Source organism: Lolium rigidum, chromosome 7, assembly GCF_022539505.1.
Source record: "Lolium rigidum isolate FL_2022 chromosome 7, APGP_CSIRO_Lrig_0.1, whole genome shotgun sequence".
NCBI classification, from domain to species: Eukaryota; Viridiplantae; Streptophyta; class Magnoliopsida; order Poales; family Poaceae; genus Lolium; species Lolium rigidum.
In genome coordinates, this window is record NC_061514.1 from 38,896,605 (window position 1) to 38,910,452 (window position 13,848).

At 42.4% G+C, this 13,848-nt stretch overlaps 1 protein-coding gene across 1 annotated transcript; it reads left to right on the forward strand.

Annotated features, from left to right (window-relative positions):
* The first annotated feature begins 420 nt into the window (after positions 1-420).
* LOC124669676 (squamosa promoter-binding-like protein 8) lies at positions 421-3,801 on the forward strand. Its single transcript, XM_047206245.1, has 3 exons — positions 421-1,049; positions 3,091-3,245; positions 3,386-3,801. Exons 1-3 carry the CDS (start codon positions 421-423, stop codon positions 3,799-3,801), a joined length of 1,200 nt encoding a protein of 399 aa, XP_047062201.1.
* Positions 3,802-13,848: the final 10,047 nt, after the last annotated feature.

Here is a 13,848-nt window from a genome sequence, read left to right on the forward strand (position 1 = left end):
CCTAGGCAGCAAGATCGTCATCGATATAACCGGAAACGCACTCCACCCTTACTCCTCACCACTCGTTCGTTCATCCATGGAACCCTAGACGGAAAGTACGCGTCCCCCTCCACTCCTCCTAGTTCCACATCAAAAAGAAGCTGAGCCGGAGAGCCAGCGATCGAGCTCTTGTAGTGCTGCTCGCTCGATCACATATATATCCCGTGTAGCGCAAGTGTGCAACTCATCGCCATCATATCACACCCCCCATGGCGCACCTCTGTCCCTGGACGAACTCCATTCCCCTCCCCAATTCTTCCACCCCATGACCAAGAACACCCGGCCGGAGGAGACACTCACTGTCCTTGCCTCGCGTCCTCTCTGTTCCATTCCTAACCCTTTTCCGGCCGTGTTCTCTCCCTCGTTGCCACGGATAAAGGGATGATGAACTTGCCGGCTGCACCCGGGGACGAGTTCGGCGGGTATGGAGCTCCCAACCCGCCGCCGCCGTCGCACTTCCCGATCATGGATCACCAGGAGAGCGTCCACAGGGAGCACCACCACCTCGGCTACAACCTCGAACCCAACTCCCTCGCCCTCCTCCCCCCGTCCAGCCACGCTACCATCGCCGCCCACAGCCCCCACGACATCCTCCAGTTCTACCACCACCAACCCACCTCCCATCACTACCTCGCCGGCAACGCCAGCCCTTACGGCGGCGCCCACTTCAGCAACAACGGCGGCTTCCAGTCCTACTACCAGCAGCAACAGCAACAGGGAGCGGAGTACTACTTCCCCACGACACTGGTCAGCTCGGCGGAGGAGAACATGGCCAGCTTCGCTGCCACGCAGCTCGGGCTCAACCTCGGCTACCGGACCTACTTCCCGCCCAGAGGCGGCTACACCTACGGCCACCACCCGCCGCGGTGCCAGGCCGAGGGCTGCAAGGCCGACCTCTCCGGGGCCAAGCGCTACCATCGTCGCCACAAGGTCTGCGAGCATCACTCCAAGGCGCCCGTCGTCGTCACCGCCGGCGGACTCCACCAGAGGTTCTGCCAGCAGTGCAGCAGGTTAGTAACTAATTAGTGTATGTAGATTCATCCATAGTTCTTCTGAATTTTGCTGAATTGCATATCCGATTGATTTTTTTTAAGATGAAGAGGGAGGGGTGGATCTTGTAGAAAATAGAGCCGTGTTCAGTTGGAGAATGAAATGAATGATGACTCTCCTAAATCACGAGCTGCACTAAGTCATCTGCAAGTTGCACTCAGTTCGATTGACTGGGTTGAAACTTGAAAGAATCCAAAAATTCTGCCACCTTGCGAAGTTAATTAGTATTCCGAATTAGGATTTCTCTCCAAATTTTTCCAAGATAGCATATTTGCAACTTTGAGGATCTCACAGATTTGGGCTCCTATGTCCTGAATCCTGATATCACCTATATATACACCTCGATTAATTATTTTAGTCCGAGGTTATATCATAAAATTAAGCAAACATGAGAATTGTCCCTTTGAACTTGGATATGTTACGTTGTCACATTTTCTGACCTTGTTTTAGCTGGATCTTGGAAGAATCCTACCGCAGTGCAATGTTTTCATCCTCATTTTAGCTAGATTCCTCTTCCATGCATAGATGTTCCTACAGTATCTGTCCGGCGAGTAACTGCTAGATGGAAACAAAACAAATAATTCTGGAAACAAAATTCGCATACCTATTCTCCTACATTAAATTCCCGAGGATGCGCTAGCTAGCCACTAAACAGGCTACTGTTGTATAGTACAATACACAGTGCGAGAGAACAAGGTCCTGATTAATTTAATCGGTGCAAGTGGAAAATAAAATGCAATGGCTATTTTTGTCCCTTTTAATTTTTCTTATTACAAGGTGTCAAGGTTATAGGTCTTAGGCATGAAAATAAAATTTGATGGATGATTTATCACTTGTAGTTTTCTTACTATAAGGGTTGGACATCCATGTTTTTTTGTGAGAAAGTGATCCATGTAGTATTTACTAGTCAAATGATCACATTGTGAAGTAATGTTGAATGGAAACTGGCATTATTGTCTTTTTGTAAACAAAGATGAAAATTGTATGGTTCTGAACTTCTCATCAGTCTATCCAACTTTTCAAGTGATGACATAAGATTCATGTGCTTTCCTTTTTTTCTACATATTTCGCTCTCCTAGTACTTGAAACATGCATCCTTGTATCACATGTAGGGAGCACATATATGCAGACACCTTGTCCTTGAGTTGTTTCTTTTCTCACCCTTTGCTTGTTCTCCTTCCCATTTACTTTGCTTCAATTCACTTCCTTCGCATGCATTTTGAGTGGTTACTTCAAACAGTGTAAGCTGTTCGTATGTACATGCATTGCTCCCCAAAAGTCATCAGAAATAGTGCCACTTTCCCCTAAGTATTGCAAGTTTGTACACCCAACGTACGCATACTTACCAGCAAAGGCAGGTTCGAATTGCAAGCAACTCTCTCTCTCTCTCTCTCTCTCTCTCTCTCTCTCTCTCTCTAAGTCTCTCTGTACTGCATGTACCTGTTTGTAGCAACAATAGTTTGTAGGACAGACAGAGTGTAGGCATGTCTACCAGACCATCTCTTTTACCTGCCCTTCAGCGAGATCTCTGTTATAAGTATATACACGTGTGGAGTAGTGACCATCTATATGGCAAGGCATTCAAGGGGAAACAGTGGGATCTCTTGCAGTATGACACACCATGGTGATATGGAGACACTCCATATGAGTCAGCTGCAAAGCTCCAAGCTGTCTGCGTGGGGATCGATAGGAACAGTTTGGATATATGCTTCTCGATCATGTTCAGGATCATCATTACCTAACTACTGCATTTGGTCCCCGCCCGGAATGTTCTTGCAGCTCTGAACTGCACTTGATCAAGCACTAATCTGTGTCTTACCTAGGATTAGGATTTATTAAAGCTACATGATCGGTGCATGCATCATGCTCCCTGAAAAAAACAAATGATACATATACACCTTCCATGCAAGCATATTTGTCTTATTATTGTCACACATTGGTATTTCATGTGTATGCCATGGTATATATACGTTTTCTTCAACTTTTCTTTTGTGAATTCAGATTTCATCTGCTTGATGAGTTCGACGATGCGAAGAAGAGCTGCAGGAAGCGGCTCGCGGACCACAACCGCCGTCGAAGGAAGTCAAAGCCGTCTGAAGCCGATGCCGCAGAAAAGAGGAGGACACAGGCCGGCAAAGCTTCAAGTACCAAAGGCAGTACGTGAAATGCATCCATCCATTTTCTCTATCTAATCATGCATTCCCATGCCCTTGACACATATTTATCCCTGTTACCTAGGCTTATGTTTCAATTTTTCTAAGAAATTAACATTTCCAAAACTAACAAATGTCAACAGAAGCAACTGGTAGCAGCAGCAAGAGTACTGGCACCGGAGACGGGATGGACATACAAGTGCAGCTGGGGAGTGCAGACCTATCAAAAGATCAGGATGAAACAATGGGTCTTGGAGAGGTGGTGAAGGAAATGCAGGTGGATCCCAAGGGGAAAGCATCAATGCAGCAGCAGCAGCAGCAAGGACACCATGGCACCCATGGTCTTCACCTGCAGAGTCACCATGGCTTCCCTTTCCCTTCGTCCTCTGCAGGCTCGTGCTTCCCACAGAGCCAAGCTATCTCGAGCACTGACAACACATCAAATATCGGTCAAGTGCAGCAAGAACAGCCAGGCTTGGGGTTCCATCAGCAGCTACACCAGCACAGCAACATCCTTCAGCTGGGCCAGGCCATGTTTGATCTCGATTTCGATCACTAGCTAATTAAGCTGATATAATTAGTAATATTTAGTGCTCCATCTGTGTACGAGTTGGATCATTTTTCTTTATATCTTGTCTGTATTAATCATTGTAATATGGATATAATAATGATAGTTTGTGCATTGGTAATCTTCTATATATAAATTTCATTAGAGGTGCTTCAATGCTCTCCCCAAAAGTTACTTGTACAATTCATACAATTAGTACCTTTAATTTGCCGCATGTACTTTGGAGTAGTTATGCTCTTTCATGAAGCTCATTAATGTGTAGGTGCATCAAAGTGTTTCAGTTCATAGTAAGAGAGAGTTTTGCATTATATATGTTTTTTGATGGGCCATTTTGCACTTATTTCCAAAGAAAAATTTCCATTTAGTAGAGGTTAAGAATTTTTTTGCCTAAAGTCCACAAAAAATCTTTATCTGGGAAATGGCTAATGAAGATTTATCTCCCTGCAATTTTTTTACCTGATAATTGGACACACATATCAAAAAAAAATGTTGGAAATGTTACAAAATAAAAAGGGGCAGGCACCCTGCCATTTTTTAAATGTCTAAGCCAAATATATGTATAAAAGATAGATAAGTTCTTATAGGTCCACGTCTTGGTGTACTATAAAATGCTGGACAGCATACTTTTGCAGTCATACATTTTGCATGTTTGATTTCCCCTTAGAAATCCAACGAATCAAAGCGGTCCCTTTTTGAGAGAGGGGATTATTATTAAAGTTGGAGGAGAGTCACAAAGGAAAACATTAGCATCATTGTTTCCTATAAATTTAATTGGTGTTTTTTAAACAAGACAAGCTTTAATGGAAGTTATAATGCATGCCAACTTAACATCAATCTTGATACATAATTCCACCTTTGATCCCGATTTCTCGATTGTAACCATCCTATTAATTCTCCTCGGCCTTAAGGACCATTCTGGATGGTGATTGCTCATAGGGTACAACCACATATTATTGATGCAAGTGCTCATATTTCGCAGGAATCTTAGCTATTTTTATTATGAAAGATCCGTGTAAACCACAAACTTATTGCTCTGAAGCCTTAGTAGGTTGTTGGTATATTTATCCAAAGGAAAACACATGGTTGGTCTATGGCCAATAGATTTTATAATACGTAAGAATATACACATAATAATTTAAGAACTTTTTTTATTCAAAAAACATATTTGTAAAATTATTGTACTCCATCCGGTCCTAAATATTTGTGGCAGATTTAGCAAAAATGTACTTATTGCAGGCTTAGCCAAAATGTAGGCTAAAAAGTCTAGATTCTTTAAACATGCGACCAGTATTTTGGGCTACATGGAGTATTTGTAATACATAAGTACCTATAATTTTTTCCATCAATTGACTAACCCTCAGAAACCATGAATATATGCAAATTTGTGCATATTGCATAAATGGTGTCAATATATGTTTAAGTCAAATTAATCATTCATGGAATCAATCTTGATTCGATGTACAAGGAGCTTATGTATCAATCAAGTCTTTTACACTGACAGGTACTAGATAGTTGATGTTGTTGTTTTATCTGGGCTTTGATGTTGTTGGGAAAGCCTATAGCATCAGCCTAATCCTTGATTTATATCGATCGATGGAGGCAATTACGTTACGGCAGCAGTTGTTGAGAGGGTTTGACTAATGCACCCAGTGTACCGCGTACGTAACTAACCCTAGATCGATGGTGCCATATGCATCAACTTGATGATCGTCAGCTGGATCCATGGATGGATTGCTTAATCCGATCAGCCGATCGATCGATCAATGCCAGACAGTAACGATACTCCGTTGGATCTGTACCATATATTCTGGTGGCCTTACCGCCATTAATAGGGCGCAACGTACGTACGCCCATGCAGGGTTAGTAATTGTGTGCATACGTACTTATGTAAGGTGTACGTGTTCGTTTCGATCGGTCGCAACGACAGAAACGCGCTGTGTTGTTTTCGTTGGCAAGCAAGAGAGCTGAGGAGGAGATCGATGGGTCGACCGATGCGACATGTACTCGATGCCAATTCGATATAGGGAAACGCTAGCAACAATTATGACAATGACTAAATTAGTACCATTATATGTCTATATCATTTTTTGCGAAAAAACTACCGATCTTTTCATAATTCTCAAGAGCAGTAGAAGAAAACCAAAAGGTAATAAAAATTACAAATAGATTCTTGGACCACCTAGCGATGACTACAAACACACTTGAACGAGCCGAAGACGCGCCGTCGTCCTTGCCCCTCTCACTTTGGAGCCAGACAAAACTTGTCGTAGTAGATTTTGTTATAATAGACTGACGAGAAGTCATCGTACTAAGGGACCCGAAGGACTGGTTCATGAGGGAAGCAACCATGAAGATAAACGTAAATCAGAAGGAACATCAACCAAAACCAACGATATTTTTCGAAGACAAACCTCCACACATCCTTCGGCGACACTAGACGCACCGCCGGGCCAGGGCTAGACGAGATGACTTCGTTCTATCTTCAGGTAGTTGCCACTGCCACGCCTTTCTGAGTAGGACACAAACCGTAAATAAATTGAGGAAAACATCAAAAAACGAAGCCTCCCGTCGACAAGGACTAGGATCCACCGCGCCTCCATGTCCCTAAAGGCCACATGAGGCGAGGCATATCGGTGGTGGCACCAGTGAGAGGCAGGGAAACCTAATCACGTAAGCCTATCTATCTATATCCATTTTGATGTCATATATTTTTCAAGGGGCGCACAGAGGCGAGAACTTGCTTTGAGGGTGGACGATTAACATAACAAGTCCATGAAAATTGCTAGGGAGGGCCTAGGCACTAAAACACAAAATTTTAGGGTGGTTTTAGCATAGAAAAGAAGGGGTCAAACAGAAAAAAATTCTTGTCAGGGGAGGACCATGCTGGTCCCCTGCCCTCACCAATGTATGTTGCTACTTCTTACGGTTCAAAATAGTTTCTCAAAAATGGATAGAACAATTAATTTAAACAGGAGGGAGTACATTTTTCTACAAAATTGGTTAAATTTATATAGTTTAGCTTAGAGCAAAAGCTAAAGTTGACTTATTTACGCAGGGAAGGAGTAGCTCATCACTGTGCATGCATCTGCATGTCCGTGAAGCTCGCATACGACACTTAATTAGAAGCTAATTATTTTTGTACATAGTTCATTAGCTGGTTAAGCTCAGACTGATTCCCCGCGACATGCCCAGAACCGAGGTTGAGAAGATCGTGTGCAGGTGAAAAACTGGCCATGCCACAGACGCCGGATGGATAGTTTATTTTTTCAAGCGGCCCAACAAAAGGATCGATTTTCATTACCATGGAGATAACGAAAACACAGTCAAGCGGCCAAGGATCATATCCAGATGATCAAACACAAGAAAAGAGAAAGGAGGGAGGGGGGTGCTGTTAAAACGTTTATGTGTTTCATTTTCAATAATAGAAAATGGAGCTGGGGAGTGCTCCCTGTTGATCTAAAAAAGAGAGAAAGGAGGGGGGAGCGCCGCCTACGCCGGATGGATAGATGCGTATCATGCATGAGATCAATCTAGGGGTGAGGCTGTAGGTTACGTGGGATCGACGATGATGCATGCAACGTACGTACTCAGCAGGCCGTACGTATGGTTCACGGGTAGGGATATGAATCAACTGGTAGCCTGTCAAGTTGGTTATTAAACACTCGCCCAGGGTGATGTCTCTAGTTCACGCAGGCTAGTTAGGGGTAGCTCTAGCTGGACGGCATTTTCGTGTTTTTTTTTTTCTGTCTAGCATATATATATATACGTTGGTCAGGTGGATTAGCCCTTTGGTAGAACCAAAATTGGCATCTTTCTTGTCTTATCTCTGTGGTTTACTGGTTTACAAGTTGGGAAAAGTATTGAAGCTGTGCATGAGGACAGGTAGGTCATTGCAGTTCACAGAGATAGGGGATATGCAATGTCGAGGCAGACAGGGGACGAGACTGCAGTAAGCACAGGGTAACCTATAGTGTTCTAGACTTGTGCTTATAGGGGACACAAGCTGTGCACTGGGCCGTAATAGAGGATCATGGTCCCGGCGGCCATCAAGGCTGGGTGCAGCGAGGCCGCCCCACGGTGAACATCCGAGGCATCTTATTTTACCGTTTCAGTCCCCGCAGCTGCATCCCGCTGGTGCGCCAGCCGTTAATAGATTTTTTTCTCGATAAAGTGGCTTTATTACTTGAAAAGATTTTTAACCATTACATCCAGCCTCTACATAATAAGATGTACACACCGTCCACAAGTCAACATGTTCATAGACAGATTCCTAAATGGTAGATAAAAAAGGTGACTATCCCGGCGGCTATGCTTCATGTGCCTCAATCATAAGCGGACCCAAGACTATTTTGAAGCCTGGGCAAACAGTGTCAAACAGTGTTAAATAGTATCAAACAGTACGAGTGCAGATTTGGTGCACCCAGGTGCCAGTGCTCCTGATTTTTGTAATATTTAAAAATTATATTTATGTGTTTTAAAAAATCATAAATTTTATTCCACAAATACATATACATGTTCTGAATACTCGTGTAAATTTTTGGTAGAAATTTCCTTGTATTTTGAGCTCAGGAAAAAAAACAAATTTGTAGGGATAGAAACTTTAGATTTTTGTCAGAAATTTGTCTTTTTCGTATAGCTCAAAATACAACATATTTCCATCCGAAATTTACAGTATACCTTCAAAATGTTTATAAATATGTACCCATTTAATTTCAGATTTTTTGGAATTACAGAAATATGTTTTTCAAATACTGGGATCACTGGAGCTCATGTGCCAAAGAGACTTTTCGCAAACAGTACCAAATACGTGCAAATACGTAGAAAATACAGCTTGCCGGCCGGCCGGAAGCCTGGGCAGCCGTCCGGGCAACAGGGAGGGTAGGTCCGCCCATGGCCTCAATCCGTCTAAGATGCTGTCACCCATGTTGGGAAATAAACTACTTCACCGTGTTCTCCAATCGTGTAGACACCTCCGTAAAGAGGTCGCGATCCTCCAATCGTTGGAGTGGCGACCATGAACGGAGCAAAGCCGTAACGCGGTAGACAACCTGCGAAAGAGAGGAAGTTTTGTCATTAAAAACCTTGTCATTTTTACATAGCCAAAGCGACCATATAACAGCTATCGCTCCACCCTGATAATTATTTTATACCCAGCATCAACCCCATTTAGCCAATTGCCAAAAATATTTGCAATGCTTCTAGGAGGATATAAGGTAGAACCTATCTAAATGATTGACCATATAGACCTAGCAACTCGACAACTGAAGAAAAGGTGTTTTATTGTCTCTTGTTCATGACAGAAAACATATTTCGTGCAGTCGTGTCAATTGCGTTTGGAAAGGTTATCCTTAGTAAAATCACACCTCGACGAAGATAACCATGCAAAGAACTTTATTTTCAAAGGTATCTTCATCTTCCAGATGGATTTATTATTGACTGGGTATAATTAAGGCCTTGTACATGGAACTGACCGTGAATTTACCATTTTTGGTGAGATTCCAGTGAAATTCATCAGCCCCCTGAACTAACTGGACTGAAGCTAACCTTTGTAGCAATTTATTCCATGAAGTTAATCTTGGGCCAATGAGATCTCGCCTGAACGTCATAGAGGTTGGAGATGTTTCCAATACCTTCTGTAAGGTATCACTCTTATGGTGAACAATATTATACAAAGCTGGATATTGTTCTCCGAGAGTGGTTGTACATAACCATATGTCCATATATCCTCCTAGAACCTTATCTCCGACCCATTCCTAATGGAGAACGAACCAAATGGGAAAAAGTATTTCTTAGTTGCCATGATGACAGCCCAAAAGTGTGAATCTCCTAGTTTCCGTAAAACCTGAGATATAGCTTTTGAACCCACATAATTTCTCCGCAAAAGTTGTTGCCATCGGCCATCCTCAGTTAATAACCTGGCCAGCCATTTCCCTAGCAAGGCTCGGTTTTTAACTTCGAGATCATGGACTCCTAGTCCATCTTGCTCTTTTGGATGGCAGACAACACTCCATTTGGTCAGCCGACATTTTTTCTTCTCATTATCCCCTTGCCAAAAAAAACTCCTCCTTTGGGTACCTGGAAGAAAAGAAATCATATACAATATCATATTTGTAAGTATTGAATTAATGAGAACAAATCTTCTCCTAAGGGATAATAATTTTCCTTTCCAACTACTCAGACGTTTTTGGAGTCTTTCCTCGACGATTTTCCATTCGGTCAACGTAAGCCTCCGATAATGAATCGGAATGCCGAGGTGGCTAATTGGAAAACACCCAAGCCCACATCCGAATAATTCAGCATATAGGTTGGCGTCATCTTTGGCCTCTCCGAAACAGAACAATTTACTTTTATGGAAGTTTATCTTGAGTCCTCACAATTGCTCAAAATATGAAAGAATTAACTTCAGATTTCGTGCTTTGTCCAAGTCATGATCCATAAATAAAATTGTGTCATGGACATATTGAAGGATAGATAAGCCCCCATCAACTAAATAGGGAACTACCCCTTCGATCTGGCCATCGAGTTTAGCCCGCTCAATTATAATAGCAAGCATATTCGCCACAATATTAAACAACATTGGGGATAGGGGATCGCCTTGCCTTAAATCTTTTTTTTCTGGAAATATCTACCAACGTCATCATTGACCTTGATGGCAACACTTCCTCCAAAAACTAGGTTATTAATTACAGCGCGCCATGATACGTCCATTTTGCATCACTATTTTATATCATAATTTACTGTTATTCATTGATATATTTCATATTTAGAGGTGATACTTATGTTATTTCATCTATTTTGCATGTTTCATGATTATTGGAGGATCATCCACCGGAGTCAGGATTCTGCTGGAAAAAGCGCCGTCAGAATGCAATATTTTTGGAGATCAACAATTGACGGAAATTACACCGAAGATCTTATTTTTCCGGAGGATGGAGCTAGCCAAAAGGAGGAGCCGAGGAGGGCCGCCATGGGCCCCCCATAGGCCGGTGCGGGCCCAGGCCTGGCCGCGCCGCCTTGTGGGGAGGGGGCCCACAGCCCCCTTTGGCCGCCTCTCTTTTGCGTACTTCTTCGCCCCGAAAACCTAAGCTCCAGAGAATAATCGCGAGGGGACACAGTCGCCTGTGCGGGGCGGAAAACACCAGAGAGAAAAGAGCTCTCCGACAGGCTGAAATCCGTCGGGGAAATTCCCTCCCGGAGGGGGAAATCGACGCCATCGTCACCGCCATCGAGCTGGATTTCATTGGGACCATCATCATCTCCACCACCGTCACCATCATCTCCACCGCTGCACCTCGTCACCGCTGTAACATCTAGGGTTGAATCTTGATTGTTTGGTAGGGGAAACTCTCCCGGTATTGATTACTCCGTGTTATTGATGCTATTGAGTGAAACTATTGAACCAAGGTTTATGTTCAGATTGTTATTCATCATCATATCACCTCTGATCATGTTCCGTATGATGTCTCGTGAGTAGTTCGTTTAGTTCTTGAGGACATGGGTGAAGTCTAAATGTTAGTAGTGAATTATGTTGAGTAATATTCAATGGTTTGATATTTAAGTTGTGGTGTTATTCTTCTAGTGGTGTCATGTGAATGTCGACTACATGATACTTCACCTTTATGGGCCTAGGGGAATACATCTTGTATTCGTTTGCTAATTGTGGGGTTGCCGGAGTGACGAAACCTGAACCCCCGTTGGTATATCGATGCGGGAGGGATAGCGAGGATCTCGGAGTTTAAAGGTCTGTGGTTAGATTTATCTTAATTACTTTCTTGTATTTGCGGATGCTTGCAAGGGGTATAATCACAAGTATGTATTAGTCCTAGGAAGGGCGGTGCATTAGCATAGGTTCACCCATACAACACTTATCAAAACAATGAAGATTAATCAGCTATATGAAGCGAAAGCACTAGACTAAATTCCCGTGTGTCCTCGAGAACGTTTGGTCATTATAAGTAAACAAACCGGCTTGTCCTTTGTGCTAAAAAGGATTGGGCCACTCCACGCAATTATTACTCTCGCATTTTACTTACTTGTACTTTATTCATCTGCTATATCAAAACCCCCGAATACTTGTCCGTGAGCATTTACGAGTGAATCCTTCATCGAAGCCGCTTGTCAACACCTTCGCTCCTCGTTGGGTTCGACACTCTTATTTATCGAAAGTACTACGATACACCCCCTATACTTGTGGGTCATCAAGACTATTTTCACGGCGCCGTTGCCGGGAGTGAATCGCTATTGGTAAGTGGAATTGGTAAGGGAAACCTTTACTCGTACGTGCTGTTTTTATTTCGCTCTTCTTGCTATAATTCATAATGGAGAGGTCTTCTCTTGAATTCTTCTTTGGAAAATCTACTACTACTGCAAAGGTAGTGGATGAGGCGCCAGGTGAGAAAGAGGTTCCATACAAAATACCTATGAAAATTATTGAACGTGTTGTGGATAACCGCTATGAAGGGGATGGAAGCTGTCCATCCTGGAGATCATTTCTTGTTTTTACATGAATTATGCGGGTTATTCAAATGTGCGAGGTATCGCTATGGATGAAGTTAGGAAGAAACTATTCTCTATATCGCTATCTGGTAAAGCAGCGCATTGGTATAAATTGTTGAAGAATAGGGATTCTCTTGATTGGGAGGACATTGTGCCTTTATTTTATTCTAAATTCTATCCTCCAAGTGAAATTCACAAAGATCGGAACCGCATATATAATTTCTGGCCTCATGATGGAGAGAGTATTGCCCAAGCATGGGGGAGATTGAAGTCTTTAATGCTCAAATGCCCCATTCATGAGCTTCCTGGTAATATCATCATTGATAATTTCTTTGCAAGACTGTCTTTTCAAGATAAAACCTTGCTGGATACTACTTGTTCTGGATCATTTACATGCAACAAAGAAGAGTTTAAAGGGACCTTCTTCATCGGATTCAGGAGAATACTGAAGGATGGGAGAACGACAAAGATAGAGAGTCAGGTATAAACTATGATTATAAATGCATTGAAATTTTTATGGATACTGATAAATTTCGTAATATGAGTGCTACTTATGGTCTTGACCCTCAAGTTGTTGCAAATTTTTATAAATCTTTTGCCTCTCATTTTGAATTGCCTAGGAAGAATTTTGATAAGTATCATGAACCATACAAAGATAAAACTGATTCATCTATAAATAAATGTGCTATAATTGAAACTGTTGATCATATTCTTCATGAAGCTTATATTGAAAAAACTCCTTTCCCTGCTAAAATGAAGGAGTATTCTGTTATAACTAGTGCGGTTAATAAAAGTGCAAAGAAACCTATAGAACCTGAAGAACAAATAAAAGTTGAACCTGCTATTGCAATAGTTAAAGATCTTGTGACTGAAAATATAGAAGATGGTCATATTATTTTACGTGAAGATGCTTCTAATATTGTTTCGCATCCTAATAAGTCTAGGAAAGCCGGTGTTCCTATGCTCTCGTTAGAATTGGTGATCATTGTTATTATGGTTTATGCGACATTGGTGCAAGTATTAGTGCCATTCCTTATGAGCTTTTTACGGAGATCATGCATGAAATTGGTTCTTGTGAACTTGAAGATATTGATGTGGTTATTCGGCTAGCTAATAGAGAAACTATCTTTCCTGTTGGTATTGTTCGAGATGTGGAAGTTCTATGTGGTAAGATTAAATATCCTGCTGACTTTTTGGTACTTGGTTCTGCTGCTAGTAAGTCTTTGATACGTCTCCAACGTATCGATAATTTCTTATGTTCCATGCTACTTTATTGATGATACCTACATGTTTTATGCACATTATATGTCATATTTATGCATTTTCACGGAACTAACCTATTAACAAGATGCCGAAGAGCCGATTGCTTTGTTTCTGCTGTTTTTGGTTTCGAAATCCTAGTAAAGAAATATTCTCGGAATTGGACGAAACTTTCGCCCGGGGTCCTATTTTTGCACGAAGCTTCCGGAAGACCGAAGACCTAACGAAGTGGGGCCACGAGGCAGCCGGGGGGTGGCCGGCGCGGCCCAAGCCCGGCCGCGC